A 26,278-nucleotide genomic window follows, 5' to 3' on the forward strand; every position below is an offset into this window, starting at 1 on the left:
TAGAAAACATGAAGGTCAGCCACAAAAGTAAGAAGTAGATATATAACTTTTTTAAAGATTTTATTCATTCATTTGACAGATAGAGTTCAATCAGGGGGAGCAGCAGGGAGAGGGAGAAGCAGGCTCCCTGCTAAGCAGAGAGCCTGATGTGGGGCTTGATCCCAGGACCCTGGGATCATGACCTGAGCAGAAGGCAGACACTTAACTGACTGAGCCACCCAGGTGCCCCTATAACTTCTAACCAATATAGACACAGGAATGATAAAAACCAAATTTGGGAGCTCTGAGGGTTGGGGCTAGAAGGAGGGAGATGGAACTGAGTGGTGTTAACTAGGAGTCTGTGTATGTGGGTGCTCACTATTCTTTATACCTTTCCAGAAGTCTGAAGTATTTCTTTAAAATAGAAATCAACAGCTTCTGTTTATTATTTGTTAAACCCTTTAATCTCTCTACAGCAGGGATTCTCAACCAAGGTTGATCTGGCCCCTCGCCCCCCCAGGGTACACGTGGCCATATCTGGAGACATTTTTGGTTGTCACAAATGGGGGGCAGTGCTACTGGGACCTAGTGGGTAGAGGCCAAGAATGCGGTAGACATCCCACAGTACACAGAACATTCCCCCTCATAACAAAGAACTATTTGGCCCCAAATGTAATGGTGCCAAGTTTGAGAAATACCATTCTTTTAGAATAAGAAATTTTTTCCCTCTCCCTTCTATTTTAAAGGAAATGAAACTCCGTTTTAAAAATCATGAGAAGCAGAAATGATATCAGATGGTGACTTCATTCACAATACTTTTTTTTTTAAGATTTTATTTATTTGACAGAGAGAGACACAGCGAGAGAGGGAACACAAGCAGGGGGAGTGGGAGAGGGAGAAGCAGGCTTCCCGTGGAACAGGGAGCCCGACGCGGTACTTGATCCCAGGACCCTGGGACCATGACCTGAGCCGAAGGCAGACGCTTAACGACTGAGCCACCCAGGCACCCCCATTCACAATATTTTAATGTACATAATTATTTTCAGAAACTAAAAATGATAAAGTCTTCAGGAAAAACATGAACTTTGTAAATAAGCAGTGTTAAAAATTAATTTACCTTTTGTTGATTGATAAAGTGCCATGAGCACAGCAACAACTACTATGGGTTGTTTTTGACTAGAAGTTATGAGATGAGGTTTCTATGAAATAGTTAATTGCTTTCATTTTCTCCATCATCAAGAAAGGGACAAAAAAGGTAACTGAGAAAGAAGTTGTTTGTTCTTGGGGTGCCTGGGTGGCTCAGTTGTTAAGCGGCTTCCTTCGGCTCAGGTCATGATCCCGGCGTCCTGGGATCGAGCCCCTCATTGGGCTCCCTGCTCAGCGGGAAGCCTGCTTCTCCCTCTGCCCACTCCCCCTGCTTGTGTTCCCTCTCTCGCTGTGTCTTCCTCTGTCAAATAAATAAATAAAATCTTTTTTTAAAAAAGAAGTTGTTCTCTTGTTTTCTTGTTAGTGGCACATTAGTATTCGACAGTGGTACTGTACTAAATTCTGGGGCTGCTACTGAAATGTTGTCATTAAATTCTGACTTTACACATCTGGCATGCTGCCTAAATGCAGCTCAGTGTGTTAAAGTGTAGATTACAGTCCAACAAATCAATGCTCTTGAGTTGTGGGTTTATGTAAACCTGCAATTAAAAACAGTGTGCAATCACTTTTTTGCCTACCTGATGAGGGGAAGAGAAGCAAGCTGGTTTTTCCAGGCTGCAGAGGTGAGAATGTCAGCCTAAAATAGAAGCATTCTATAACACATCCTTTAAGACATGGCTTTTGATAAAGGCAGTTTCTCTGTATACATCTTAGCCTATACTGCCCATACTGGTCAGGGAAGTTCCTTCCTTTTCACTGACAGACTTGGGAGTTTCTTTAAAGAACCTGGTTTTGTGTTTTAGTATTTCCTTAAAAAATCTGAGGGCATTTGTGGGTAATAAAACAAGAGCCATGAGGCCCCTAGTAGAAAGGCAGGCACTTCTAATCCCACAGAAAATGAAAAGCTTCAAGCAGCATAGTCCCTGACTACCATCTGGCAATTAAAAATGGCAGGATGGGGAAGACCAAGATTCATTTGATGCCTCTTTTGCAGAGATCAGAGTACAAGGAACAGGTACTATCCTATTTATAGAGGCTAAGGTTTCATGGATTCATATTAGAAAAAGACTTAGGACACAATTATACCCACGGGGAAAAACAATGTCAGTAACAGCTGGCTTCAAATTCAAAGGAAAAATTTATACACAGATACAATTAAAGATACAATTTTATCTTTAGAGCAGGTATCTGTGGCTGTCAGCCAGCTACTGAAAACAATTTCAGAAAGGAAAACTCTCCAGGGTTGGTCTTTCAATCATTTTGACCAAAATAAAGCAAAGCAAAAAAAAAGATCATTCTTCCAGGAAATCTCTTTTTTATCACAACAGGAAAGTCTCTGTATAGAAATGTTTTGGCCACATTTCTCATTTTGGGAGTAGGGAGGATCTGGACATGAAAGACTAGGATTTCTTTTCTCAGTGACAGTCCCCTCCTCCTCTTTTTTGGAGGGGAGGGTTTCCATTGCTTTATACATCAATTGTCCTAAGTTTCACCTTTTCATGTAATGATAGTTATAACCAGTCCTGCAGTCTAGAAACTGTTAATGTGATTGGAAATGTGCAAGACGTTGACTGATTTATGGGAATACCATTTAGAATCTGAATAGAATTTTATCCTTTATTCATTTTTAGATAATTTCATTTTACTCAAAGGAGACTTGATGAGTCACTTAAAAGGGGCACTATTCAAGAGTTAGGATTTAATTTAATATAATTTACATTTCAAATGTAGAATCAAATTCCAGTATTTTGCCAGATTTGGGATAGAATGGATCTAGGTAAGTGTTTTTATCTGTACGTAGGGAGGCAAGAGAGCTGACAGGTTCATGCTGGAGGAAGACCAACTCTCCTTATTCCATGTTGCCACATTCAAGATGATATGGCCATTGCTTTGAAGGTTTTTTTTATTTTTTTCCGACTTAAAACATCATGTTAAATTTCATCAACTACTTTTCCTTCAGAGGTCGAGTTGGGTTATGCCACTGTCCTTTTCTAGCTTTGTATTATTTATCAATGGCTATGTAACAAATTACCCCCAAATTCGGCAGCTTGAAACAGCACATAATTTGGATTTCTGCATCAGTGGTCTTGGTGGTATTCAAGGTCTTTCACAAGAGTCAGTCAAGGTGTTTTCTGTGGTCTTCTCAAGGCTCCAGTGTGGGGAGGATCCTCTTCCAGGCATGTTGCTGGGAGGATTCAGTTCTTCGAAGGTGATTGGATTGAGGGCCTCTGTGCCATGTTAACTGTTGGCTCGAAATCCCCATCTCTTGTCACATGGGCCTCTCCATAGAGCACCTCAGCACATGGCAATTGGCTTCCATCTGAGCAGGAAATCACCCAACTACTAGTGGGTGAGCAAGACAGAAGCCAGCCTGTCACCTAATCTCAGAAGTGACGTGGCACTTTTGACACATTCATTGGAAGCAGGTCCCAGATCCAGCTCACACCCGTCAGGGAATGATAGAAGCTTATGAACACCAGGCGTCAGGGATCACTGGGAGCCATCCTAGAAGCCTCCTACCACAAGCTTTATTCATTTTTTATATTAAAAATAAATGACAGGAAGTAAGATTGCTTTTGGCTATGAATGTAAAACAGAGGAAGTTGCAGCAAGTTCACTATTGTTACTTGTGCACATTTTCAGAGTGAAACTGTCTTCTAAGGGTCTGGAAAGAACTTCCCTACAATTCATGTGACTATTTTTTGGTTCAAAAGTTGTGAATACTTCTCTGAGACATTGCTTAATACAACAGGACAAAGTCATCAGTGGAAGAATAGAACATTTGAAAAGCAGGTTCAATACCTAGATTTCTGATGAGAATTCCTTCTAGCAATCAGCAGTTACTCATAATGTTTCCATAAAGTATGTACCGGCTCGGTGGCCTGCTGGCACCAGATGTTACCGAGTATGAGAAAGCTTGGCAGGTGAGAGCATTTTCAGATAAAAGCTATTTCTTGATCCTAAATAACACAGAAAGTAAAATTGCTCTGTAACTATTTGCAGGGACAGGCCAGTGGTAACTACCTTTTTCTTTCGTCTTTGCTCCTTGATCTGTGTCTGTATGATTGTAAAGCTCAGAGTTTTGCTTTCCTTTGCTTTCTCCTCAGTGTGCACCTTTTGTGAAATCTACTCATCCATCCTTGCTAGGCCGTGGTCGTGACTGATGCACTCTGCACCTCAAAAGGACAGCGTGTTCTGACAACCCACTCTGAAAGTCCTCACTGCCACGGCAGTGACTGGAAGTAGCACAGTGCATCTGTAGGCAATCTAACACTAAATTCACCTTAAATTTTTTTTAACTTCAATTGAAGATTAATTTGAAAACTTAAATGGTGTAATAGCCTGAGGATGCTTTTACTTTTTATCATAACTAAGATTATTTTACTTTGGAAGCTGTTGGGTAGGAAATGCCAACTTCACCCTGCAAGGAAATAAGGATTCTTTGCCACTTCTAGAGACTCTGGAAATTGAGACAAGCAAGGAAATCAAAACACAAGTTCTATTTCCAGTTCAAGGGTCATATTCTTTACTGTGAAGTGTCAAATCCAGGATTAGACATACAAGAATTCTTACATGGTCTGGATATTCATCTCTAAAAATTCACTGCTTTAAAAAAACATTTTTAAAAAAAACATTTACTCAAGGAGCGTCTGGGTGACTCAGTTGGTTAAGTGTCCATCCGACCCTAGGTTTCGGGTCAGGTCATGATCTCAGGGTTGTGAGATCGAGTCCTGCATTGGGCCCCATACTCGACACAGAGTTTGCTTGAGATTCTCCCTTTCCCTTTCACCCAGCTCCTCTCCTCTCTCTCTGAAATAAATAAAATCTTAAAAAAAATTTTACTCAAGACAGTACATACTAGGGGCACTTGGGTGGCTCAGTCGGTTATGCATTTGCCTTCAGCTCAGGTCATGATCCCCAGGGTCCTGGGATCGAGCCCCGCATTGGGCTCCCTGCTCGGCGGGAAGCCTGCTTCTCCCTCTCCCACTTCCCCTGCTTGTGTTCCCTCTCTCGCTGTGTCTCTGTCAAATAAATAAAATCTTGAAAAAAAAGAAGTACTTACTAAATATGTACCCCAGTCATTAGCTTCTTGGGCTTTTGTAGTCATTAAACCAATCACAGAAATATATGAAAAAGTGACTAAAAATCACAGACATATATGAAAAAGTGACAAAAAAAAGCAAATTCAGAATTTTAATTTGTTGAGGTATATAAAACATGGAAAACTGATTTTGCAGGGACCTAAAAAAGATATCTGAGGTCAACTTGTCATCATGGCTCAGAACTCAAATCATTCTCCAAACTCAAGAGATACAGCACACAAATCTTTAATTTCTAGAGTATACATTGTTTCCTTTAGATTTAAGAAAGATCACAAATGCAAAACACTGAAGCTCTTTTTATCTGATGCCAAACCTATAAATTAACATTGTTTATTAAGAATTCACAGTAATTGTCTTGCAGTTTGCAGATGCCAAGAAGTCATGGCAACAAAATTATAGAATAGTGTTACATGGATTAAAAAAAAAGTAAAATGCTTTGAAAAAAATTATTATAGAATAAATTACATTTTAAATCAGAATGACTGACAAGCTTACATGGAACATCTGGGCTGCCGTTTAGAACTGCTTGACCTTTAAAACTTCCAGCTAGCTAAAGCAGGGGAAAAACAGCAAAGGCAAGGCAAGAGCATGGGACTAGTTCTGAGATGTGGGTACTCCTCTTCTCTGGGCCTCAGAATTCTCATTAATGAAGTTGAACAGATCATCTTAAAAAAAAAAAAAAAACCCCAAAACTCAAGGTCCCTTCATGAACAATTTAGCAGACGCCATTTTGTAAGAGGGCATAAATCCCCTTTGAGAATCACTCCTGGAATCACAACTAGGCTTTTTTCCTGTCCTGTCTCATCACCCGACACACTCCTGAAACCAGAAAGCATGCTGCTCATCAGAAAACAGCAGAACTATAAAAATATTTAGAAGCATTTAGGAGGTTCTTTTAATGCTTAATAATTACATGAAACATGACAAGGACAGACACAAAAGCTGTTAACAAGTCAAAGGAGCCTTTTTAATCTCTTTTGTGATGCGAAAGGTGGAAAATCTTTTGCTTTCTGTTAAACCTTTAGGTTGAACATTTCCCTCCCCAAAAGGTATATCACACTTTATCCGTAAGTACTTTAGATGTTAGGATTCATAGATTTCCTGCAATTTGCGGGCACTTGAGTGTTGGTATCTTGTGCTAAACTCAGGTTCTCAGGTGAAAGGTAACAACAACATTGTAGAGGTGTCCTTAAGTGCCGCTCCTGAATTGAAGATACTTTCCCCTCCAGCTTTGCATTTTCCACTGTATGTTTAACAACTGGCTTCTGTATTTTCTGTGAAGGGTGTAATAACTTCCACAAGATGGCTAAAGTTCATCTTTCATTACTAAAATTTATGGCTTTTACTTCAGTAAACAATTTGTGAAGTTTTCTTACTAACCTCAAAGATGAAAGACTATATAATACAGCAATTAGTGTTATGCTGGTAATAATGCCTAAAAAATAGTTCCATTCTCTTCTTTTCCTATAGTGTACTGCCAAATAAATGTTTGACTAAAAAATGTTTAAACAAGGCCTAATAGCCATCTATACTTCGATGAAGGCATACAAGATATGGCAGTTTAAGGCTGGCTTAGCTAATATCGATCATCTGGCTCTTCAGTTCTACCCCTGCAGACAGACTGATCAAAAACCGATGATCCGACTGTATTAAGATGTGCCTTCACTAGATAAAGATTTACCATTCTGACTTCTCTCTGCATTTTGCATCTTATTTAAGTTCTGAGGAAATGTTGTTCTATATACAGATCCTTTCTTTAGTTGAAGAGAAAACTAGCCTCTGCAGTTTGGGTTCTCTACTGTGAAAAACAAAAACTATTTCATTTGTTTTAGCAGCCAGAAAGTTTAGAACCAAAATTATTGTCCAAGCTTTACTTGCTAAGTGGGGTTGCCTGAAGCTATGTAGTTCTGTGCTGTTTTAATGTTAAATGTCTTCTTTAAAGGCTCTATTTTGTAGGCCTCTTCATGTCCTTTTAAAAGAAAACAGGATACAACTTTCAAAAATATAGTTACAAGTGACTAGAATTAATGTAGTTAAGCATACTGTATTAGTTTCTACTATAATGTAGGTGTTAATGATGGACTTAACAGCTGTTTTTATAATGGATATAATTTTACATAGAAAATTGCTAGTTTTCCTTCATGATCATGAAGAATGAGATCACAGTTATATTAAATATTTACTATGCTGTTCAAATATTGGCTGGCTACTAACTACTACAATGCCTATCCAACATAGCTACTAAAAGAATTTCTATCTAATCTGGCTCTGGCTCATTAGTTCAATGAATACTACATTCATTAAGTCTTTCTACTTTCCCAAATTTTATCTTTAAAACAGGAAATTATGCTGACTTTAAAAAATGCTAAATCATGAATATACTATCTATAGGTTTTCCTATCTCCTGGATATTATATACTTTTAAAAAATAAAAAAATGTGATATAAGAAACATTTTGAAGGGGTATTTTATATGTATCATATTTAAAGGTCCCAGTTTTCACTAATCTGAGAAAACCCATACATGTGATATCTTAAAAAACCAATGAAATTCAGTGAAACTTTAATTTCTCATTTCATTGAGAATTTGCTACAAAAAATATCAAAATGAGAATTTCTCTCTTTAAAATGGCATGTCTGTATTAGTTATAATTTGATAAATGGATTCCTTTCCATATATACCTAAGATCCAAAATCTCAGGGCAATAACATGATTGAAGAATCACGTAACAATGCATTTAATTTTAATGTAAGATTTGTGTAGTGATTTAGAACAATAAATAACACACAGTGAAAATTTCATCATAAACTAAATGCAATAACAAAAGGAAACAAACGCTTACGTACACATTACTAAGGTCTTTACAGTAAGTTATAACGTGTCGTTCCATCACAGCATATTTGTACATAAAGCCACTAATGTGAACACTGAAAGAAATCGCTCATGTAGGTCTTTAATCTTGATTTAATAAAGTTTGTACAGTATCAAATAATATCAAAAGTCTAAAAAAACACAATGAGTTTTTATATCATGTTTATAAATTATTGTTTATATACCATAAAAAAAAATATAAGGTCAAAAGTGCAGTTTAAAAAAAAGTGGAAGTTGTTATTCTTGGTAAGAACTAGAAAAATGTATTGTCCCAAGTAAGAAGCAATTTGAGGGCTCTTACAGTTTCTTAGGAATTTTCCTTTAACTCTCATACAACCTTGGCTACCATATGCCATAACATAAACCAATACAAAGGGAGCAAAATCATCTTATAAAAATAACAGGAAACACAAATCTGGTGATGAGAAATGCTGCAAAGAAACATAATTACCAGCCTCCCCCAAGATGAATGAAATGACTGCACACAGGAATGAATGGGCCACCACCGCATGTGACCAAATTTGGGAAATTTGAAAGGATTTCCAGAAGTTTTAATCTTTTTCAAGTTTTTAGTCATAACTGGCAAGGGTGCATACATCCTAGGATTATGAAATCTTCTAGTATAAGACAAAATATGACTTAAAGATGATAAATCATATCATCTACTATTCACAGAAAATAAAGACTAAGGATCCAGTAATTAAAAGGCAGCAGTATAGAAATTAGTCAAGAAGAAACAGATGGGTGAAACAGAACTCTGGGTCTTCACTGGCACTTAGCACAGTAACGAGTTATATTTTGACAAATTCTAGAACAAATGCCTGTATTGAAATATGTGTGGTACGTTAACCATTTATGTTTATGTAAGAAACCAAAATGGTAAAATCACGGACTTATAAAACAAATTAAATTTAGAGGGAAAAAAAAACCAAAAGGAATGTAGAGACAAATCTTATTTTTAAACTTATTGTGGGATCAAAATGTTGACAAGCTGTATCAATCCAGAGCAGTATTCCTGTTGCTAAGCCTAACAGGCAGCCTGAGCCTGGCTCAGCACCACCACCCCCCTCTTCAAATGCTATTTCGCTGGTACTTTGTGTGTGTGACACCAAGCAATAGTGACTGTTACTTTGTTCATGGACCGGAGGAGGTCCCTTGGTTGGTTTAACACATAGACTGCCTGAGACAAGAAAAGCTTCACTGTTACAGTAGGTTAGTGGGAACGAAGGTCTTGCTAGTTTTGATAGGAGAAAAGGGTTGGCTGCTGAAGAGTATGGGTGCTCTGTAGGCTGCATACATACACACTTAATAATTAATGTCCCCTTAGTAGAAGGTTAAAAATCGATGGATATGGACGCTTGTGCAGAATCTTCTCGCCCTCTGACATAAATTTCACAAGGAATCTCCTCCATTACTCTGTCTTCTAGGGCCTGTTCAGGGCACTCATGTGCCTGTTTGAAAGTGTAGCTACTCTTTTTGAAAGTGCTGTTAAATGTTTTCATTGGCTGTGGTTGTGCAAAATCATTTCGGAAAGGCAGTTCCATGGAACTCAGGTTGGTCCTGCTCTGTTTGACACTGGGTGCTTGTGACCCACAGTGATGGTCATGAATGCACCGGGAGGCAGTGGAGGAGTGCCGCATCTTCTGGTAGTTGTCCAGTTCTTCTGACAAGTCGGCTAGGTCTGCAGAAATCTCTTTGTCCCGTAGGGAAAACAGTTCATAATGAGGAGGATCAAACACTTCCTGAAATCCAGTTTTATTAAACGCAGTTTTGCAAGCCATGACCTTTTTTCGAGGCTGTTTCACTTGTACTAAAATAGAAATAATGAGAAGGACCAAGACAATCCCTGATGTGATGCCAATAATTGTTCCATGGGTTTTAGTGACTTGTTCAAATAGTCCTGCTTTTTTCTTTTCTGCAGAAAGAGAAACAACAAGGCTTTCAAAATTCATTAATGAGTCCTGTCACAAACTGGTAAGGTTATTTTTAGGTAAAGCAGAACACATGGGTCAAATACACTATAGATGATACCATTTAAAATTAGGTTTTAAAACAAAATAATCCCATTATGATTTCTGGTTAAACTAACCAATCACAATATAGTCAGATAGATTACATAAAAGAAAAAGGACTTGGTTCTTTACTCAGAAGGTACATGAAGGCATACAATTTGCAAATCAAATTAAAAACATGAATCTAGGGGCGTCTGGGCGGCTCAGTTGGTTAAGCATCTGCCTTTGGCTCAGGTCATGATCCCGGGGTCCTGGGATCGAGCCCTGCATCGGGCTCCCTGCTCAGTGGGGAGCCTGCTGCTCCCTCTCCCTCTGCCCCTCCCCTCACTTGTGTTCTCTTTCAAATAAATAAAATCTTAAAAAAAAAATAAATAAAAAAATAAAAACATGAATATAGAGAAAATGCCAAAAGAAATACTCTTGTTCTATCAAGTTAGCTTTTTGCTCTGTGGTATGTTTGACCAACTGCCACATTTAAGTATATCCACGGTATTTCTACTGATGGCCATCAGCAAGAGAGGACAAAAGTGATGAGGCTAACCCACTGAGGTACAACATCACGATCTACCGTCTGAATGACTATCTGAAAATACTTCATGTCAAGTACTGAAGACAGCTGTATCAGATCACACTAACGTCTCATAGTAAGATATTTACTCAACTCTTGGGGAACAGAAGGCAGGTAAACTTTAAGACTGAGACAGTGATTTGATAATGTCTGTAGATATTCCACTATTACCACAAGTCATGTTTACCTTAGACATACACTAGAAATACAGCATAGGAAATTTTATAAAGTGAAAAAAAGCAGTTCTTACTAGTCTGCTTTTGCTGCTTTTTAAGATTGAATCCATCAATATTTATTAAATAGTATTTCTATATAATTTTTAAAATACTACTACTCTAGGTTACTTTTTAAATTATTCCGAGAATAAGGTATCCTTACAATACAAATGACTAAGAAAATAATGCAGGAAATATTATGGTGGACTTTCGAACAACTTAAGATAAAAAACATAGTTTGTAAGAAAAAAAAAGAATGCTTTCATTGAGAATAAGTATTTTTCTTTGCTTTTATCACATACGAAAGTTGTATGATCCATTTAAAAGAACATTTATATTCTATGTTTCCATTTCAGCCAAAGCAGCTACGCTAAACACAGTTACAGAAAAGGACATTTTAAGTCTTTCTTAAGGGCAACGGCCATTTTTCTCTCAAAAAGGTTGGGCTTTGCCAGCGCACTCACCTTTACAGTGATTTTCGTCCCAAGGGTATGCACAGTTCTGAACACCGTTACAGACTAAAGAATTGTTGATGCACATGTTGCTGTGGCAGAAGAAAGTGCTACCTGTGCAGGGAGCTGCAGGAAAGAAGAACAGTTTGTTGCTAAGAACTCATCCTGGTTTATTTACACTTCAACTTGTTCTATGAATACACTCTGCGCTATAGAAGCAATAAGATAAGGGCCAATACTCTCTGACATGGTCTCAGGTAAAAACTCTTCACTTCCGCTCGGTGCCAAATGTCATGTTTAGTGTAATGAGGATAGGAATACATTTACCATGGTGCTTACAGAACTAGTACAGAGCCTGGTAAATTTTTTCAAAATGTTACAAGAAAATATTGGTGAGGATGTGGAGACACTGGAACCCTTGGTGCATTGCTGGGGGCATGTAAAATGGTACAGCTGCTGTGGTAAACAGGATGGAGTCTCCTCAAAAATCCACACCGATTACCATCTGCTCCAGCAGGTGCGTACGTCCAGGTGCGTACCCCAAACCACTGAAAGCAGGGACTCGAACAGAGCACACCAATGATCATGGCAGCTTTATTCACAAAGCACACAGCAGCATTATTCCACCAAAAGGGGGAAACAACCTAAATAAATGTTTGTTGATGGATGAATGGAGGACTGCAATGTGGTATATACATATCTAATGGGATATTATTCAGGGTTAAAATTCAGAAGGAAATTCTGACAAATGCTACAACATGGATGAATCTTGAAGACAATATGCTTGAAAGAAGCCAGACACAAAAGAACAAGTATTGTATGATTCCAGGTATACGAGGTCCCTGGAGCAGTCAATTCATTGAGAGAAAAAGAGAACATCAGCTACCAGGACCTGGTGGGAGAGGGGAATGGGGTGTTTAATGGGACAGAGTTTCAGCTGGGGATGATAAAAAAGTTTTGGAGATTGGGGCGCCTGGGTGGCTCAATCAGTTAGGCGTCTGCCTTTGGCTCAGGTCATGATCCCAGGGTCAGGGCTCTCTGCTCAGCAGGGAGCCCACTTCTCTCTCTCCTTCTGTGATCTCTCTCACTCTTGCTCTCTCTCAAATAAATAAATAAAATCTTAAAAAAAAAAGTTCTGGAGATGGATAGTGGTGATGATGAATGTACTTAATGCCACTGAACTATGCGCTTAAAAATGGTTAAAATGGCAAATTTTATGTCATGTAGATTTTACCAGAAAAAAAATCACTCCTTGGAATTTCAAAATTAAAATTTTTTTAAATGTAAAGATATATGGAATATACACCGTGTAATGTCATATTTTGTATAAACCATTCTTTCAGCCTGAGATGTCTCCTCCTTTCCCTTCCTGATGACCACCTTACTCATCTTTCAAGATCATCCAAAATGCTGCCCTCTCTGTGAAGATTGCCTCAATTCTCCTAGATAGCTAGTGTGACTCCTGTGTTCCCATCGTACTCTGGATGGTGCTTCTATGTGACACTTCTCCTTGTATGTAAACATTTGCTACACTAGATTATGACTCAGTGTGTTTACTTCTGTTAAGAAATAACATCCTAGATTGGAGACAAAAGTACCAACATTGTAATAATGTGTATTTCAGTGTAAAGACACACACACACACACACACAAGAATCTGAAAGTCAAGAAACACGACGGCGTGTCTCTCACACTGACAGAAGCCCCTAAAAATCAACTAATCATTGTGACTTCCAAAAATATAATCAAGAAAAATGTATTTCCTGTCTAAAAAAAGTCTACATTTAAGATATGTGTCTCAGCATACTGACAGACCTCAATTATTTTTTATATTTTCTTTTTAAGTTTCTTTTCAAGATGAAAAGGAATATGTAAAATTTTAAGGACTAATAATAACTGGATTTTCTCCCCTAAATATTATCTTTTTAAAAAATAAATATACAATGAACCTTATCAAAACAATTAATTTAGTATTTCTTTTCCTCTTGAGAAGGCTCTCTCTTTAGGTTACAATCACAGGAAGCTTTGGAATACTTAAACACATTGTCCAACTGCATCATCAGTAATAAAACCAACAGTTTGGTAAACACAAACAGTTTGGTATCTACCTGCCTGACCCCCTTTGTCTATTTCTCAATTTGGCTCTGAAGATGGGCTGTAAAAATAGGTATTTACTGGGACCCCAGGAAACCCTAAAACATAATGTGATATTTATTAAATATTTACTAGACTTATAATGTAGGTCAACAGAAAACATCCACAACATCACTGATCATCAGGGAAATGCAAATCAAAACCACAATGAGAGAATACCTCACACCTGTCAGAATGGCTATTATCAAAAGGACAAGAAATAAGTGTCAGTGGAGATGTGGAAAAAAGGGACCCTTTGTGCACTGTTGGTGGGAATGCAAACTGGTGCAGCTACTGTTGAAAACAGTATGGAGGATCCTCAAAAAATTAAAAATAGAATTACCATATAATCTAGCAATTCCACTCTTGGATATTTATCCGAAGAAAATCAAAACACTAATTCAAAAGATATAGACATCCCTGTAGGTTCATTGCAGCATTATTTACAAGAGCCAAGATACGGCAGCAACCTCAGTGTCCATAAATGGATGAATGAAGATGTGATACATACATAGAATGGAGTATTACTGAGCCATAAAAAGGAGTGAAATCTTGCCATTTGTGACAACATGGATAGACCTAAAGGGTATTATGTTAAATAAGTTAGAGAAAGACAAATACATATGATTTCACTTATATGTGGATTCTAAAAAAGCAAAACAAATGCACAAACAAAACAGGAATACTCAGATACAGAGAAAAAACTGATGGTTGCCAGAGGGAAGGGGGGGTGCAGACACAGGACAAAGTAGGGGAAGGGGATTAAGAGGAAAAGTCTTCCGGTTATAAAATACATAAGTCACAGGGATGTAATGTACAGCATAGGGAATATAGTCGGTAATATTGTTTTTTGTTTTTTTTTTAAGATTTTATTTATTTGACAGAGAGAGACACAGCAAGAGAGGGAACACAAGCAGGGGGAGTGGGAGAGGGAGAAGCAGGCCTCCCGCTGAGCAGGGAGCCCGATGCGGGGCTCGATTCCAGGACCCTGAGATCATGACCCGAGCCGAAGGCAGATGCTCAACTGACTGAGCCACCCAGGCGCCCCTATAGTTGGTAATATTGTAAACAACTTTGTATAGTGACAGATGGAACCTAGACTTATTGTGATCATTTTGTAATGTATGTAAATATCAAATCACTGAAACTAATACCATATTGAGTGAATGTCAATTATTCTTCAATTAAAACAAAAAGTAACATCCAAAACTGCTTTGCTCTTATAGAGCAAATACAATCTCTCTTTAAGGCAGAATCCCCAAATGGTAACAGTCACCCAAGTTCTAGTTCAGCAGGCTAATTAATAATCTATGGTTAATCACTATGAGCTAGGATTTGTGTAACCCTTCTCCTTCCGCACTATAAACTAAATTGAGTTTAAGCATGAGTTTTATCTATATACGATTAAATAATCTTTTTTCTTTTTTTTAAAGATTTTATTTATTTATTTGACAGGCAGAGATATAGCGAGAGCAGGAACACAAGCAAGGGGAGTGGGAGAGGGAGAAGGAGGCCTCCTGCAGAGCAGGGAGCCTGATGCAGGGCTCGATCCCAGGATCCCGGGATCATGACCTGAGCTGAAGGCAGATGCTTAATGACTGAGCCACCCAGGTGCCCCACGATTAAATAATCTTTGCACAAAACTTTTAGGCTTATTTGCTGAGGACTTACCCACTCCTTTTCAAGTATAATAACCCGTAGGTGGCTCTCATGACTCAAGAATCTAAAATAAAATAGCTAAGAACTGTAACTTGGGAAATAGTGCTATAAACAGAGAGTAGAAATAACAATGTACTAGTAATTAATAAAAATTGTTTCTGTTATTAGTTAACCTGTCTACTTTAAGATTTTAACTAACTCCCTGGGTGTCTGCTTCCTCTTTTTAAAAGAATGGGATGGACTATAGGGTATTTCAGACTTCTGGTTCTAAAATCAATGAGACTTGCTCAGTTGGTTAAGTGTCTACCTTTAGCTCAGTCATGATCCCAGTGTCCTGGGATCGAGCCCCGTGTTGGGCTCTCTGCTTAATGGGAGTCTGCTTTTCCCTCTCTCTCTGTCCCTCCCCACCATTTGTGTTTTCCCTCTAATAAATTCTTGAAAGCAAAACAAAAAAATAAAATAAAATCAACAAGACTATGAAATTAGTGGTCTCAATCATGTTGTTATTTCTATTCTCAGAAGAATCATGTATATATCCAGTAAGTAATTTACTCAGAGACTGAATCCATCATGTGGTATCATTTAACCATTAAGTATTTCATGATTCTTAAGAAATGCTTGATGGTTTCAAAGCTTACTGTAAGGACAAAAGGTATTAGTTACATAAATAAACCATTAGGTTAGGAAGAGAAAAGCCAATGAAAATGTATGGTGTTAGTTTATTTCAGTACAAAATTAGCTAGTGTCCCTACCTCAGCTGTGTCATATAGATCATAAAATTGTATTACACCCACGTGTGCACTTTAACGTAACAAATGGCCTAGAGAACACACAGCATTTTTGAATACTTCTAAAAACTGAGTTTTCCATTTTGTTTCTATGTCATACCACAGTTCTGTTACATACTATATCATATTACCTACTGACCTCTAATTTTACCAGTGTTATCCAGTTCACAAATGAGGAGACAGAGAACAGAAGCTATTTTCAAGAAGGGCTGAGTGAGGTTATAAGCAGCACTGTGGCTTCTAGGTATTCTGATTCTGAGTCAAACTATCATTAGCTCTTAAAGTTTATCCACAGAATGTTGTGTGACACAGAACATTTTGATGTCTCTTTATAATCCTCAAAAGGGTAGAAAAAGATTTTCTGATCGGTGTTTCTCACTGATTGAACAGTGAGTAGAAAACACCCTCAGTTTTTTTTTTTTTTTAAAGATTTTTATTTATTTATTTAACAGAGATAGAGAGCACAAGTAGGCAGAGTGGCAGACAGGGAGAGGGAGAAGCAGGCTCTCCGCCGAGCAGGGAGCCCGATGTGGGGCTCGATCCCAGGACCCTGGGATCATGACCTGAGCCGAAGGCAGCCGCTTAACCGACTGAGCCACTCAGGCGCCCCACCCTCAGTTTTTATTACAGAATTCTTTACAACTGCTCCCCACATTATTTAAAGCAATTAGAAAGCAGCACTGACATCATCAGATATTGTTTTGTAGAAATGTATTATATTCATAATTACAGATGTATTAAGCTCTGTGCATTTTCAGTGGACAAGCATAGCTGTTCATAAAGAGAACTGAAGTTATCAGTTACTGACATGGGATGCTAATGACATGCTTCAATTCAAAACTATAAAAAATGGCTGAATTATTGGAATTTATAAGTAAGGGACAAAGAGAATAGCAAAAATAGTGCCAGTTATAAACTGTTTTCTACTTATAGCCTGAGGACTTTCTACTTTCCCCCTTTACTCACTGCTGGGTCATGGCGTGAGAAAGAAGAAGGGTTAGGATTTCAATTCTCCTCCTCTTCTCATGAGGTGTGGCAATGATGCTGAGAAATGGTCTGTCCTTCAACCAGGCCTGCAGGAGCCCCACAGGCAGTATGTCACTGAGAATCACATTATGGATTTATTCTAACAAAAATAACTTCTGCTGCTTTCACAGTTGTAGTCCTAGAAATTATTTTCCTAAAACCATATCCTGTCTCAAAGAGTGAGATATATATTAGTATTCAGTGCTTGGGAAGTGCTATTCTCTATCATTCATTTCAGCCAAGTTATTTTAGTCATATCTGTAATCTATAATGGGTAGGTATGAAGTGAATATCTCATGCAGAATTAGTCTATCCATATAAACCTTTTCTAAAATACTGATTGTTTTCATGAATGGTTTCATAACAATTACACATCATTAATAGCTTAGAGAAAAGAGTTTAAGTTCGAATTAATTAGCATATAAAAATGTACTGTTTGGAGCTAATGTGCTTATTAAAAGGAGATTTCCAAACTGGGACTTTTGTTTTATAAAAACTTACAAAATCCTTTATTTGATCACATACATATGACTTTTTTTTTTTTTTTGGAGGGATAGTTTTCTCGTTCTTCATGGATTATTATCCTAAAGCTAAATTTAGGATATGGAGCTAAGTCTTATATTTAGTGATTATTGTGAAGACATTGCTTGAGGGAGGCTTTTCATCTGTTCACTTATACGATTTGTACTGATGGAGAAATCATTAATGTATATAGAGAAATACCTTAACTAAAACACATTAGAGAAGAATTTTGCATTTAAGATTTATATCAGTGCTGCCCAAAATAAATATAACATGAGCCAAAATGTGACCAAGTAGCCACATTATAAAGATCTTTAAAAAGAAAGAGGTGGAATTAATTTTACTACTAGCTTATTTAAGCCAATATATCTGTGCAGACAAGAGTTACTACAGCAGGAAGAGGCTGCCTTTAGAAGGGTCTGTGTGCAAGGCTGGCCCTTAGTTTTGGCAACTGGGAACTTGGACTTTCCTCCATTCCCTGACTGATAAGGTTCACGGTGCCTAGAGTTTGTGTGAACGTCATTTATGCCAAATACTTTCTTTCCTTCTGTGAGTCCACAATTTTGGTACAGGCAAGGCAGAAGGTGCCCATGAGACCAGTTCCCAATAAAAACCTTAGGTGCTAAAAACAAAACAAAAAAAAAAAAAACCAAAAACCTTAGGTGCTGAGCTCTAATGGGTTTCTCTGGACAGAAACACTGTCCATGTTACTGCATTGTTTGTTGCTGGGGAAATGTACATGCTCAGTGTGCCCTTCATGAGAGGGAGTGAGCGTTAAGAAAGCCTGTTAGAGGATTTCTCTGAGAGGACTCAGAAAGTAATTCTCCTTTGTTGATCCCATATCCTTTCACTGTCAGAATTCTCAGCCATAAGTATTCAAATACATGCAGAGTCCTGTGAGTCCTTCTAGCAAATCACCTACCATGTGGGTGGTGTTGGGGAGCCCTGAAACAATACCCAAAGCATCCTCATTTAACACATATAAAATATTATTCATGAAATATTTTACATTATTTTATACCAAGTCTTTGAAATCCAGGATATATTTTTATAATTATAGCACATTTCAATTTAGATGGGCCACATTATGAGTATTCAACAGCCACATGGGGCTGCTGGGCACTACTGGAAAGCACAGGTACAAGACGTTGGGAATAAATAAACTGAGGAGAGAGGAAAACGGCTGAAAGGCTTTCTTGCTAAATGAAACTCTATCTTTGTATCAAGCACTGCTTTGTAGTTATTTGAAATAGCCTTTACACAGCTGTTTTTTTTCAAGTGTGAAAAGTTGATAAAAATTTTTTTGGAAACAGCTTATATGCATCCATAGGGCAACAAGAAGCAGCAACACAGTTTACTCCCGGTAAATATCACTGCTGAGCTCTTGGCATTTCCAGCTACTTGAGAAAATCACTAAATCCAAAATAACTCAATACTTACTCCTCTTATCTCTCCAATTTTCATTTCCAAGTCAGTCAGACCCAAACTGTAGGTATCTTTGACTCATTCTGTTACTTTTTGGTCTAGTCAGTCACCAAATCTTGTTGATTGCACTTCCACGACTCTCCCTCTGTCGCTGTTGTGGTTCAGACCATCTTGGTATAGCCCCCTACTATGGAAGTTAGCCTCCCTCCTACACAGCCTCTCCACTCCAACTGAAGCACGGCTCTGATTATGTCATTTCGTAGTACGAAACTCTTCAAAACTCCCCAATGCCTATGATATGAACTCTAATTTTAGCCTTTAAAGACCTTCTAACTCTAGCTTTAATCTCCTTTTCTTGACGCATTTTTCTCTCTTCTTTCTTTTACTACTTTTTTTTTTTTACTAATTTATAATATATTTAATTTTATTAAGGTATAGTTGACATACAATATTATATTAGTTTCAAGTGTACATCATAATGTTCAACGATTATATACAATATGAAATGCTCACCACAATAAATGTAGTCACCATCAGTCACCAGTTATTACAATATTATTGACTATATTCCTTGTGCTGTCCTTCTCATCTCCATGACATTTATTTTAAAATTGAAATTTCGGGGCGCCTGGGTGGCTCAGTTGGTTAAGCGACTGCCTTCGGCTCAGGTCATGATCCTGGAGTCCCGGGATCAGGTCCCGCGTCGGGCTTCCTGCTCAGCTGGGGGTCTGCTTCTCCCTCTGACCCTCTTCCCTCTCGTGCTATCTCTCATTCTCTCTCTCAAATAAATAAATAAAATCTGGAGATATCAGCTCATCATCATGTACAGATGGCCTGTCATCTTGTCAAAGCAGACTCTGCTCTGTCTCAGAGTCTGTTTCTGGGAGAACTGTCCACAAGAGCCGGTTCATCATCTTCTCTGGGCCTCAGGTCCCTCATTTTGGAGCCTGGATTCTCTGCCTGCTACTCTAATCTTCTGACCTTCAGTTTCTCATTTCGCATTCAGGGAAGGATCCAAATGTCTTCGGGGTCACTCTTTATTTCATGGCACACAAATCCCTTCATGTCATTCCATGATCATCCAAAATGTCACTATGGGTAGTTGACCCTTCTTCCCCCGGGAGGAGAGGTGCGGGAGTGCACCGCGGGGATCTGCTGGGTTTGGAGACTCCACCCGGGGTCGGGTGCCAGATAGAAAGGCGCGGTCACAGGCCGGGTGAGCACGGAGTGCGGCCGGAGACCGGGGAGACGGGAGTGACTGACTGCTTTTCTCTGGGGGCTCGCTGAGGAGCGGGACCCCGAGTTCTTGGCTCCTCCGGGCGGGGCGGAGACTGGGAGGCCCTCTTTTACTACTTCTTGTGATCCAAATAAGCCTGGGTTCTATGCATTTTGTTCATTCTGCAGCCTCTGTTTGGAACAACCTCAGTTATTCAACATTTCTACCTTCTAAAATCTAACTGTCCTCAAGGATAAACTCACAGGCCCTCCCTTCAAGGACTACTTGCTCCACAGCCGATGCCGCCTGCTGGAAGCACCCTGGGTATTTAATCAGGGAGCACTTCGTTTTCCACCTCAAACAGTCTTTGTCACAGTCATTCCTGCAACTGCCTCATTTGCATGTATGTTACCTCACCTAAAGGACTATAATAAGATCCTTTAGAGAAGGGACTGTTTCATCCACTTTTGTATCTTCATAGCAAAACACAGTATCTCGTATGATAAATGTTGAATAAATGAATGGAAGGCAGGGAGGAAGGCTGGTTGGCTAAATCAGCTTCATAACCCAAGTAGCCATCTGGCAATTCATCAAGTCTTTTAAAATTATAGATAGAAGAGTTCAGCTATAATAAAGCTTGTATAGGTCACATACGATCATGATCTCAACATAGAATCCATGGAATAATAATATAATACCTTGAAATTATAAGTGAAGGGAAAAATTACTAATTCCTAAATTTCTCAAGAAAAATACCTGATAGTATCTTACCTTTATATTTACAAATTTTGATTTGCAAAAATCATATAGTTTACCATTTTACTGTATTCATCAGTCGGGATATAAAAGTGAAAATATTTCCTTCTCTTATGAGGACAATACAGAAGATCTACCACTTATTTTTAAAATGTATGTGATGTGAACATACACAATCAACTATATTGGGGCAGTTTGGATGAGTCTTTAAATGGTAATTTTCTTCATACAGAGGTGACTGTGAGGAAAGGGACTAGTCAGAGAGACTAATCAGTACTATCCAAATGTAGACTAAAGTTAAACCAAGCCACTCAAAACCAAGCCAAAAACATGATGGTATTTTTGAAAGCAGTTTTTTTAAAAAAATCAAAGCTAATGTAATATGATTTGTACTTATAAGCAAAATCAACAAAATAATTATTAGGAAGTACTGACAAATCACTTGGACTTTTATAGAAGATAGAAAGGCAATAGAACCAATTTTTCCTGGGATTTGTTCATGTGAATTATCAGGAGTTTAAGGGAAGAATCCTAAAATCTGTCCTCAGAGTTTTTCCACTTTTAAGCTGGGTCAGTATCTATATATGAACTACCCCATTCTTTAATATAAAAAGGTTCTCACGTGCTCACAAAATAGTAAAGATAACTTAAGATGTAACCAACTCATAAAAAGACAAAACCCCACTATAACCACAAAGAAAATATCTAAAGAATATACACAAAAGGAAATTCAAATGTGTTGCCACAAAAAATCAACTAACCACAAAAGAAGGTTGTAATGAAGAAAATGAGGGACAAAAAGTTTTAAGACATTCAGAAAACAAACAATAAAAGGGCAGAAGTCCTTTCTTCTTAGTAATTACTATAAATGTAAATGAGTTAAACCCTCCATTCAAAAAGCAGAGATTGGCAGAATAGATAATAATAATTTAAAAAAAAATCCCAAAGATCCAACTATATACTGTTCTAAAAAGATTCACTTTAGGGGCACCTGGGTGGCTCAGTTGGTTAAGCGGCTGCCTTCAGCTCAGGTCATGATCCCAGGGTCCTGGGATCGAGCCCCGTATCGGGCTCCCTGCTTGGCGGGAAGCCTGTTTCTCCCTCTCCCACTCCCCCTGCTTGTGTTCTTTCTCTAGCTGTCTCTCTCTCTCTCTGTCAGTTAAATAAATAAATAAAATCTTTAAAAAAAAAAAAAAGACTCACTTTAGATCTAACGATATAAATTGGTTGAAAGTGAAAAAATCAGAAAGATATTCCATGCAAATAGTTACCAAAAGACAGCTGGGGTGGCCATACAAATATCAACAAAAATAGACTTTAAATCAAAACTGTTGCAAGTGACAAAGAGGAACACTGTATATTGGTAAAAGGGATTCATCAAAAAGATACAATTATAAAAAAATATAAACCAAAAATCAGAGTCCTAAAATATAAGAAGCAAACATTTTCAGAATTCAAGGCAGAATTGGATATTCTACAATGGCTGGAGACTTCACTATCCCGCTTTCAATAATGGGTAAAACAACTACACAGATGATTAATAAGCAAATAAAAGAATAACACTATAAACCAGCTGGATCTAATAGATATATACAGAAAGTTCTACCCAACAACAGCAAAATACACAATTTTCTCAAGTGTATATGGAACTTTTTCCAGGATGGACCATATATTACACCACATACACACAAAAATCTTAAAAGACTGACATCACACAAAATATCTTTTCCAATCACACTGAAATAAAACTAGAAATCAATAACAGAATGAAAACTGGAAAATTCATAAATATGTGGAAATTAAACTACACACTCTTAACCCACCAACTGGTCAAAGAAGAAATCACAAGGGAAATTAGAGCATATCTTGAGATAAATGAAAATGAAAACAACACAGCGAAACTTGATGAGAAGAATGAAAGCAGTGCAAAGAAGGAAATTTATAGCTAAAAATGCCTATATTAAAAAAAGGAGAAAGATCTCAAATCAGTAACTTAACCTTAAAGAATGAGAAAAAAAGGACAAACTAAACTTGGAATTCTATGCCTTTGTCAGAAACACTGAAATTATAGAGAAGAGAGATAAATAGAGGATGGAAAAATTAAAGAAAAGAAAAAAAATCGTTCTTTGAAGAGCTCCATAAAATTGGCAAACTTTTAGTTACAATGACCAAGGAAAAAAGAGAAACATGAGAAGATTCAAATTACTAAAATCAGAAATTCAAGTGGAGACAGTTTAGATGTTACAGCTAAAAGGGATTAAAAGAGAATCCTAAAAACAATTCTACACCAACAAACTGCTAATCTAGATGAAATAGACAAATTCCTAGAAACACATATTCTACCAAAACTGAATAAAACTAAATAGAAAATTCGAATAGATCTCTAACTAGCAAGGATACTGAATCAGTAAAATCAAACTATCTCCCAAAAAAGAAAAGCCCTGGACTGGATGGCTTCACTGGGGAATTCTACCAAATGTTTACAGAACATCAATTCTCAAACTCTTCCAAAAAGTTGGAGAGAAAGGGTCACTTCTTTTTCTTTTTTCTTTTTAAAGATTTTATTTATTTGACAGAGAGAGACACAGCGAGAGAGGGAACACTAGCAGGGGGAGTGGGAGAGGGAGAAGCAGGCTTCCCGTGGAGCCTGATGCGGGGCTCGATCCCAGGACCCTGGGACCATAACCTGAGCCGAAGGCAGACGCTTAACGACTGAGCCACCCAGGTGCCCCACTTCTTTTTCATTCTATGGACCAGCATAACCCTGATATCAAAGTCAGACAAAGATGCTACAAGAAAATAAAACTAAAGACAAATACCCCTTATGCATATTGATGCAAAAATCCTCAACAAAATACTAGCACTGAATTCAGCAACATATTAAAAGGATTATACACCATGACCAAGTGGGACTTATTCCTGGACCATAAAAATGGTTCTGCATATAAAAATGAATGAGGGGTGCCTGGGTAGCTCAGTCGTTAACCATCTGCCTTCGGCTCAGGTCATGATCTTGGGGTCCTGGGATGGAGCCCTGCATCGGGCTCCCTGCACGGCAGGAAGCCTGCTTTTTCCTCTCCCTCTTCCACTCCCCCTGCTTGTGTTCCCTCTCTTGCTATGTCTCTGTCAAATAAATAAAATCTTTAAAAAACATCAATGACTGTAATACAACACATTAACAGAATGAAGAGGAAAAAAATGACGTAATCATCTCAATTGAATCAGAAAAAGTATTTGACAAAATTCAACATCCTTTAATGATGAAAACACTCAATATGTAAACTAGGACCAGAAGAAAATTTCCTCAACATGATAAAGGCCATATGTGAAAACCCTACTCAGCTAACACCTACTCAATGGTGGAAGGCTGAAAGCTTTGCTCCTAAGATCAGAAACAAGACAAGGGTGTGTCCTATAGCTTCTATTCAATATAGTACTAGAAGTTCTAGCCAGAGCAATTAGGTGAGAAAAGGAAATAAAAAAATAAAATAGCATCCAATATTGGAAAATTACCTGTTTACAAACAACATGATCTTATATGTAGAAAACCCTAACAAGATCGCACACACACACAGCTAATAAACTAATTCAGCAAGCTGCAGGATACAAACACAGAATACAACATCAGGTACACTTCTACACACTAACAATGTGTCCTTGTAGAGTTGTATACTAAAGAGTACAAAACACTTGAAAAAAATGAAAGACAACAAATAAGTGGGAAGACACCCTGGGTCCGTGGGCTGGAAGACTTAAGACTGATTAAGATGACACTACTACTCTAAAGCAATCCACGGATTCATTACGATTCCTATAAGAACCCCAGAAGTGCTTTTAGCCGTGTCTTTTGTACGAGAAGAAAAGGGCTTCTTGGAAATATGGTTGGTTTTACGGCTGCGCCAGGGAAAACACAGCTGAACCTGGGCCATCTTGTGGTGACAGAAAATAAAGTGATTAAAAAAAAAAAAAGGGAAGGACACATCAAAAGTTAAAAAAGACAACTTGAAAAGGCTCCCAGTGGCCAAAGCTGGGGCTCTGAGTAACAAAATAATGTTAGTATTATAATAATTATGTTATATATAACTATATATAATAATGGCATAAAATAAAAATCCTTAAACTCATACTGAAATAAATCATTGAATAGATAAATGAGGGGAAAAATAACTCTTCCTCACAGAATTACAACTAATAAGTGTAGAAGGAATAATGGAAACAGAAAACTACCATTAGGTAAACACTATAATAATGCCTATTACAGGCAGAAACCATTAACAGACGCTAAAATTAGTGAGCAAAGGGATATTTGCATAGTCTCAAGGAGAATTATTAACTAGAAATGAAAACATCAGTAACTTTATAGTGGAGAAACCTGACAGAGAGCACCTTAAGGAAGTGAGCGAAGTTAACATGAGACAGATCCATATGATGTACGCCTACCTCACTGGTATGATGCACTGAGAAACGTGTAGCGTCATTTCTGTGACACTGACAGAAATACATAACCTCAAAAGAATCCATGAGAAAACATCAGACAAACTCAAATTGACATTCTACTAAATAAATGGCCATTGCTCTTCAAATATATTAAGGTCATTAAAGACTAAGGAACTGTCACAGATTGAGGAGACTAAAGGACAGATGTCAAGTAAGCGCAACGTGGGATCCAGCATCAGAAAAGGACATTAATAGGAAAACTAGTGACATGTGGATAAGGTCTATATATAATGGTTGATAATAGTGTATCAGTGTTAATTTTCAGTTTTACCACATTATTAGGGGAATCTGAGTGAAGGACATATGAAAACTCTGCGCTATTTTTATAACTTTAGATAAGCTTAAAATTGGGCGCCTGGGTGGCTCAGTCAGTTAAGCGACTGCCTTCGGCTCAGGTCATGATCCCAGGGTCCTGGGATCAAGTCCCACATCGGGCTCCCTGCTCAGCGGGGAGCCTGCTTCTCCGTCTCCCACTCCCCCTGCTTGTGTTCCCTCTCTCACTGTGTCTTTCTCTGTCAAATAAATAAATAAAATCTTAAAAAAAAAAAAAAAAAAAGATAAGCTTAAAATTATTTAAAAATTAGAAGTTAGAAAAAAGAAAACACAGCCTATCTAAATTTTGATGAGCATGGTTTGGTAGATTCATAATTATATACCAAGCTGAATTAATACTACTGATAATTATTTTTAATTTTGAAAATCTTGAGTCTCCACTTTCTGCGTTCCCTATCACATTACACTTTTATAATAAGGCAGTGTTGCAATTCATGTATTAACATGGTTTTTCAGCCAGGACAGTTAATTCCTTAAGAATAGGGACTAAGACTTAGTTATTTCTGCATTCTCTTTGACTTGCAGTCTTTGTCAAAAGGAAATGCTCAATAATTGAATTCTGAATGAATGAAAATTA

General features: G+C 37.8%; 1 protein-coding gene across 2 annotated transcripts in view; it reads right to left on the minus strand.

Annotated features, from left to right (window-relative positions):
• Positions 1-5,120: 5,120 nt before the first annotated feature.
• The window catches only part of NETO2 (neuropilin and tolloid like 2), a 61,197-nt gene continuing 40,039 nt past the window's right edge, over positions 5,121-26,278 (minus strand). Inside the window, exons 8-9 of one of the 2 annotated variants that reach the window (XM_032424115.1) lie at positions 11,359-11,472; positions 5,121-10,014 (exon numbers count right to left, since the gene is read on the minus strand). In XM_032424115.1, coding sequence (XP_032280006.1) covers positions 9,434-10,014; positions 11,359-11,472 — 695 coding nt within the window. In that variant the 3' untranslated portion in view covers positions 5,121-9,433. The remainder of the gene's footprint in view (positions 10,015-11,358; positions 11,473-26,278) is intronic. The other variant, XM_032424113.1, reaches the window with a different exon arrangement.

This window comes from Phoca vitulina, unplaced genomic scaffold, assembly GCF_004348235.1.
Source record: "Phoca vitulina isolate PV1807 unplaced genomic scaffold, GSC_HSeal_1.0 scaffold30, whole genome shotgun sequence".
NCBI lineage: Eukaryota > Metazoa > Chordata > Mammalia > Carnivora > Phocidae > Phoca > Phoca vitulina.